At 44.3% G+C, this 7895-nt stretch overlaps 1 protein-coding gene across 2 annotated transcripts in view; it reads right to left on the bottom strand.

Moving 5' to 3' along the window:
- The window catches only part of LOC131131368 (aryl-hydrocarbon-interacting protein-like 1), a 32609-nt gene that overhangs the window by 21954 nt on the left and 2760 nt on the right, over positions 1–7895 (bottom strand). For both annotated transcript variants that reach the window (XM_058076034.1, XM_058076033.1), the window contains exons 2-3: positions 479–658; positions 1–131 (exon numbers count right to left, since the gene is read on the bottom strand). The exon at positions 1–131 is cut by the window's left edge and continues 58 nt beyond it. In XM_058076034.1, coding sequence (XP_057932017.1) covers positions 1–131; positions 479–658 — 311 coding nt within the window. The remainder of the gene's footprint in view (positions 132–478; positions 659–7895) is intronic.

Here is a 7895-nt window from a genome sequence, read left to right as displayed (position 1 = left end):
TCTGGGAAGCCGGTGGAGTGATAGTGAAAGAGGTTCCCCATGCCACACATGTGTCTCTGGCCCTCCAGGGGGTCTTTGCCTTGAGCGATCAGCCGCATCCCCTTTGACACGATGGGGTACAAACCTGTGTGCTGCACCAACAAAAGGAGCTTTTGGTGTTGCATGCTGCAATTAAAATGGTCATCTCAGCATTGTCATGTTGCAGCTTCCAGAAGGTGAGTAGTGTGCATCATAATGAGCCACTTACTGCTTTAATCGTAAATACTGCTTGCTTACTCATGAAGCCAAACCGATACCCAAACATCTCAGGTGATCCAAATGGGCTACATAAGAAGCTAAATCTCCACATGTAGGTAGAAAAAGTTGTGACTGTCATGAGAGAGGCTAGGTATACCCTATTGATGATGTGTCGTAGGATAACGTCTCTTCTGTGAGTGAGTGAATGTGTGTGTGTGTGTGTGTGTACAGTGCAACTCACAACAGCATCACACCAGAACTCAGCCACCTCTCCGACCCGCATGGAGGTCAGCAATGTCTCCCACACTTCCATCTTGAACATCTTTCCCACAAAGATCTCAGCCGGCCTGCCAACCAATCGGCTGTCGTCGATGACAGTGCGCTCAAAGTCATCCAGCAACGTCTGGAAGTGGAAGACCACCTGGAGAGATGACCAGGTTATATTTCAGTCAATCTATTGATTTTAACCCAAAAGGACCCACGTGACACTGATGTCTCACACCTTCTAAACCAGGGGTGCTCACACTTTTTCAGCATGCGAGCTACTTTTAAAATGGCCGAGTCAAAATGATCTACCCACTACAAAAATGCAAAACATCTATTTATTTTCAAATGTATTGAGGATTATTTGTACGTACAATGTATGTTGATGTACCTTACATAACCAAATGAGCCAATATTGCAAAACACACATAATTAACTATTAACATTTTTTGTAATTACCTCCACATTACTCCACATTTCCCTTCTTTGGTACTGCGATGGTAGAATGGCATATGAGGCAAACGCACTTCGAAAAAGACATTGTGAAAAAAAAGTCCACCTCCCATTCCGTATGGAAGTGATATGTTTTTGCCTTTTTACTTGGTCCAGCTCCTTCACTCATTTTAGTGACCATAAACTTTAGCGAGGGCTTAAAATCTGACGCAATTCGCCGACTAGCTTAGCACTTTGCATCATTGTTTACGCATGAGCGGTGACCTAAAGGTCAAAATTCAGTTGTCATCTGACTGGTTGTCCTGTATGTCAATCAAGTAACGGGGATGGATGATAGGCTGACATCGTAAGTTCTGCTGCACTTAGAGACGTTGTTTGATTTGATTGGTCGCCCGAAGGGCAACATTCAGTTGTCATCTGAATGGCTGCCCTGTATATCAATTGATGCGAGGATGATATTTTTTTTAATGTCACGCCGCGATCGACCAGCGATCGACCAGTACCACCTCCGCGATCGACCGGTAGATAGCGATCGACTTAATGAGCACCCCTGTTCTAAACATTCTGGAAGGGCCTATGTTAAGCTAAATCCTTGATTTTATACTCATTAAGTCCCAAAGTGACACCATAGCTAATTTCTGATTTCTGATCGGGTGATCATGTGATCCATACCAAACAACAGAACTAGAACCAAAGGTTCAATGTGGAAAATCCAGCCAGCCAACTAATTTTACATAACTTGTTCTGAGGCTAAAGGTAAGACTTTTTCCAATTAAAGGATTGCAATGTTTAAATAGCATGCTGTTTGTCGAAAACAAACTATTGTTTACACCTCTCTTGAAAAACTTTAAATAAAATGATCATGTAAATATTGGTATGATACAGATGTCACATCGGACAATTAGACTAAAAAAAAAAAATCGTTGACACATATGTGTCACAATAAGAAAACTAATCATGATCTGATCAGTTTATTTTGATGATTCAATTACATTTAGTTATATATTCTTTATTCTTGCTTTATGGAACCAATATCAGATATCTAATTTTATTCATGGGTTGCAATAAGACCTGTTTGGCACCACTAAGATAGCTGTTCACAACATGGCAGGTCTAGGACTACACTGTAAATAATTGCTGTAAATTTACAGCAGGATTTCAACAGTATTATGGTGTTTTTTAAAAATACAGTACGTAACTGTTAATACTAAAGAAAATCTGTTAAATTACACCCCATTTACTGTTTTTGTAACAGAACTGTGACATATTCCTAAAAAACAGCACGCCACTGTTAAATCATCTTAACTAACTGTATCATTCAGTATTTTTTGCATTCTGGGAGGTGCATGAACTGAGCTGCACATGTGAAGCTAGATACTCGCCTTTCATGATTCAGCTCCATTTTACTAATTATTTTACTAATTATTTGGTGAGTAGCAATTTTATTGGATTTAGCAGCTATCTAAATTTTCTAAGATCATTGCCAGTTATAATGTGTGCTGACACCTGCATGTTGCCAGTGAATTCATGAAGCTTTATGTTAGCCTTGTGTAAACATTTTACAGTCTATGTAAGCCACTTCAACAGGATTGAATTGAATTAGGCTAATATTATGTACATAAGACTATAGTGCATGCAAATTCTTGTGTGTCACAGTTGTGATTCAAATGCAAGATTATTATCAAAGGCTTAAGGATTATGTTCAAGATAAGTATTTTATCACAAATTAAGTACTGAAGATTTGCTTTGCTGTAACCGTGATTGTTTCTCCACCTTGCATTATGCATCATCTCAGTTATTTTTTCACATATCAAACTCTGAAATAAGCGACTATCAGGGGAGCTTTTTTTACTTGCTTGCTTCACAGTTTTACAAATTTAGTTTACTGTTTATTGAACCACAACAGTTAAGTCTGTTTGGTTTGTAATGGTGTTTTCTTGTCAGAACTGTGGACATCAGCCAGGCACCCCAGTGGCCTATTTGAGACATATGAAAATTCACAACAATATACCTAATTTAGTACTACAGTGTTGTATGCCTGATTGCAAAAGGACCTTTCGAAAATGTGCAGATCTGAAAGCTCATCTATATACAGAAAACACAAGAAATGTGTGATTGAGCCAAGATTGAGCATTTTAGTGGACCTGACATGCCACGTTGACTTCTGCACTGCCAACCAGGATTCCTCGACTGAGTTTTATTCTCATCTTAAAGGGCGCATCAAAAAAGGGCGGTCAATCGCTATAAACAGTGTAATAAGTCATTTACTGTGGTATTACCATTTACTTCTCATTTGTCCAGAAAACACAAGCGAAGCTGAGTCACGATGTGAACAGAGTCCATAAAAGTTTGTAACAGTTTGTATAAGTGTGTTTAAGTATGTAGCCGGTATTGTGAGAGGGTCTGTCTGACATTGAGACGTCTGTGGACATGCATCTGGACATTATCTACATATCTTCTGTGAGAGGCTGGAGACGTTTCTACCCGAAATGTGTGGAGCAGTTTTTCACGGTATGTATTAGCGCATTAGCTGTGAGCCACCGCATTTCCTTTGTTAGCATCACTAGCTAAGTGAATGACCTTTTAGCCACAGTACAGCTAACTCAGCTTTCTAACAAGGCTCTAATTCATCTATTCCGAAGAGGAGATTTGAAGAGATCCAAATGGGTTACAGACTGCGCTTGTAAGCTACCCAGAGACTGTTTGGTGAGGTGACAAGAGGTGCCCGGGCTTCAAAGCGTGTGTCGAGTAATCGAGTGGGCAATTCCGCGAAGCGTGTACCGAGGCTTGATTCATTGGGGGGAGGGGCCGGAATTGATGACATCCGAAGCCTCGCTGCCCGGCTGTACCACGTGACGGATTCAAAGCAACTTCTTTTGTTTATGCACCGATTGTGTTTTTGTTTACATGGCATGGTGGAATACCCGTCCTAGGTTGTGTGAGACTAGCCGATATACTTTTTATCAGTAAATAATTGAGATTATTTTTCATACCACTGGTTCCTGTGTGATTTTTGGTTATTTAATCTGTTTAATGTGTTTGTATGCAAGGTTTAAAATTACAGAGGTTTAAACAAGTGCAACCTTGAGATTAACTGTTGATTTGCAGTGAGTAAAAGACTTGAGACACATAAAATATTTAGTTAGGTAAAGTTAAAGTAAAGTCGGTGCCCTTCTCTGATTAGTTTAGTGATTACTGGGCTACATCTGCAAAAACTAATCATATTTTTAATGACCTCTCATGGCCCACCTGCAGTACCACCACGGCCCACCAGGGCCGCGGCCGGCCCACACTTTGGGAATACCTGGTGAAGTCGATTGAGAAACACAGGTCGCGACATCACCATGGATAACTTTTTCACCAGTGTGCCACTTGCGCAGCATCTCCTGGAGAAGGATCTCACTATTGTGGGGACTCTATGACAGAACAAGCAAGACATCCCTCCCCAATGCTGCCCCCAACTGCAAACCCTGATTATTGAAACAATGGAAAGGTTTGCGGTGACAAAAGCCAGAACCCAACCACAGGAAAGAAGCAGACAGGGCCAACCAAAGAGAAAGAGGTATCAGATGTGCCCAAATAACAAAGATCACAAAGTCAGCCATAATGTGGCAAATGCAATGTACCTGTGTCCAATGATCACAGCCAGAAACAGGTAGTTTGTCTAAGATGCATACAGTGAAGAGAAGCGGAAACACACAATATATCCGTGCAGGTAACGGCCCTGGTGCAACGACCAGTGCATACTAGGCCGGGACTTCCTGAAGGCCAGTGCCAGCTGCAGTGATAATTTTGCCAATAGGCCAGCGTGTGGAGTTTCTTACACCTACCCGACAGACTGCAGGCGTGACCATTGACACCGCGTCTGCACACATCGCGGAACAGCCATCGTTGTCAGGGGTAGTCCACTCGCCCGAAGAGGACCTGTGCCCAGGTGGGAGCAGCAGCATCTAGCCCACACACTGTGGAAGAAAGGATGGAGCTGATCCAGGCCACGCTGGAGGCGGGGATCACAGAGCCCTCTGACAGTCTGTGGGCATCTGTCCCCGGAGTGCCAGGCCGCGGTTCTGTGTGGACTACAGACCGCTGAATAAGGTTGGAGGAAGGATTGTTACCCACTTCCTCGGGTGGACAAGACGCTGGTCCTTGTGTTGGAATCCGCATGGTTCTCGTCGCTTGACCTGCGCAGTGGGTACTGACAGGTCCACCTAACCCCTGAGTCAAGACCAAAGACTGCGTTCTGCACTACCAGGGGGCACTGGCAATTCAGGGTCATGAGTTTCGGACTTTGCAATGCACCAGGGACATTCGAGCGACAGATGGACACTGCTTGCAAACATTTCCAGAAAGCAGTGTCCAGTGTACCTGGATGACATCTTATGAGTCTTCAACAAAAGTGAGCGTCGCTATTGTGTGACCAGACATGAACTGTTGGCTGTTGTGCTGGCGGCACGGCACTTCAAATACTATCTTTGTGGCGTTCCCACGGCCACGGACCATGCAGAGCTACAGTGGTTGACCTTCCGAGAACCGGGTGGCCAAGTGGAGCGGTTTAATCGCACCATGCAGCAGCAGCTGGCCATCAGTGTGACTGGGACCAGCACAATCCACTGGTGCTGATGGCCGACTGCTCAGCTGTCCAGAGTTCCACAAGTTGCACCCCAGCCTTGTTGATGTTGCGCCAGGAGATCCGTTGCCGTTTGGGAGGCCGCCAGACAGCCCAGGACCCGAGTATGCCCGGAAATTTGGAGGACCGGCTGGAGGCGGCGCATTCGCTCGCTCGGGATCAGCTGGAGAAGGCTAGTATGAAGCAGAAGAGGAACCATGATATGCGCAGCAAAAGACGTGACTTCCTGCCGGGTGACCTAATTTGGGTTTACACGCCCAAGCGGAAAAGAGGACGTTGCCCAAAACTGGACAGCCATTGGGATGCCATGCAGGGTGCTTGAGCGGGTCGGGGAAGTTGTTTATTGGGTTGCAGTTCTCCCTAGAGGCAAACGAGTTTCCCAGTTTGAGGTGGGGCCTGCTTCACCGGCTGGCTCGGAACATGCGGTGGATCCCAGTTCCCCGGATCCCACCGCTGGGACGGACAGGTGTCAAGCCAGGGCCGGCCTCGGAGACAGAGGTGGAGACCAGGCGGTCGGTCCAGGGATTTTGTTGTTGACCCGGGGCAAGGGGCTTATTAAGGGGGAGACAGTGTAATATCTGTGACTTTGTGTCGCCTCCTGTGTGACAGTTTTTGTATTTCACGTTGTTTGCCTTAGTTCCGGTTTTCATGCTCTTATTTTGTAGTTCTTCCTGTGTTGGTCTGTCCTGTGTTTCGTCACTTTTACACCCTCTTCTACGCGCACCTGTTTCCAATTTGATTCTTGTATTTAGTTCAGCCAGGTGCGTCTAGTTTTTGTTGGTGCATTGTTTGTTATTTGCAACGTGTCGTATGTCAGTGCTGCATTCGCCGAATTTCAAGAATAAAAGCTAAGCTTTTTCCTGCACCATTTGCTTCATCTCTGCATCCTGGGGTCGCATCGCAACACCTGCATGACGAACCGTGACACTTCTACCTTGCCCTCTGCTGACCACTGCGCTGCAGGACTGGTAAGATCCACCACACCCACTATGAATGCTGGATTGTTGATTCAGGACAATCAAATGACTAACAAATAGAAAAGAAAAACAAGTGCTTCGCAGGCTTCTGAATTATATGTGTTATACATGATTTATCGTAGTTGTAAAATACCACCATTATATCTAGGGATCGACCGATATGGTTTTTTTCGGGCCAATACTGATTTTTTTTCCATCACCCTTTGCCGATGGCCGATTTTGCTTGGCTCGATATTTGTGTCAGATACTGCTTTTGCTGCCACAATTTACATGAAAAAATGACAATGATAACAAATATTACAGGTCTCAAGTTTAAACACAGTAGGATTCAACTTTCTTAAACACATTTAAATGGCATTATCAACTTTAAATGTGGAAAAACAGACAGAAAATGTGGCTAAACAACAATTGGAACACTGTGTGTGTTTCATAATGTCTACATGTGCGGATCGCGATTACTGCAACGCAAGAGCTATAGTGGTTTTAAAAAATGGTACGTACCTGTAATGTATGCACATTTGCTTCGCAGGCGGGAGCACAAAGTGATACGACCGCAGAGAAAAGAACTTAGAGCGATTTGTGAAGTCTGTTTTTTTTTCCCCGAGTATGCATTTTTGTGATGCAAATGTGTTATGCTTTTGAACTCATATTGTTTTGAGAAGCCAAACACTTAACTGTCCCCAGCAACTAGCTGAACTACTTTCATCAGTACTGAAATCCGACCAGGGACAGGAAGTGGCGAGTGAGTCGTTGTTGACGGACTTAACTGCTTATGGGGGTGTAATACAACTTCATGTCAAAAAATCTGAACTGTCCCTTTCACTATCCATCCATTTACTGTGCCGTTGAGCCCCACCGGGATTGCGGGTATGCTGGACTCCATCCCAGCTGACTTTGGGCAAGAGGCGGGGCATGTTAACCGAACATGCATGTTTTTGGAATGTGGGAGGAAACCGGAAACGCCACACAAAGATGCCCAAGCCGAGAATTGAACCCCAATCTCCTGGCTGTGTGGCCTATATGCTAACCACTTGAGCACCATGCAGCCCTGCAGTAATAACTATAGTAAGAAAATAAAAAGAGCATTTTAGTTTAAGTGAGTCAAAGGTCAAGCAAGCATCTAGGAACTGCCAGCATCCACAGCTGCGTAGATAAGGACACACACACAGACAAAATCAGGATTTAGGGCAATCTGGGGAAGGATGTGCTGTTTGTAAAGAACATCGCCTCAGCAGAAGGAACAAGTTGTCACCTGTTGGTGACGCCACAACATCATCAAAGAATGCTGGAGAAAGCTATCTTGGGCAAGTCGTCTCAGACTTACTTAAAGGGAATGA

This window comes from Doryrhamphus excisus, chromosome 6, assembly GCF_030265055.1.
Source record: "Doryrhamphus excisus isolate RoL2022-K1 chromosome 6, RoL_Dexc_1.0, whole genome shotgun sequence".
NCBI lineage: Eukaryota > Metazoa > Chordata > Actinopteri > Syngnathiformes > Syngnathidae > Doryrhamphus > Doryrhamphus excisus.
The sequence above is the reverse complement of the archived record's forward strand: the minus strand, read 5'-3'. Positions and strand labels throughout refer to the sequence as shown.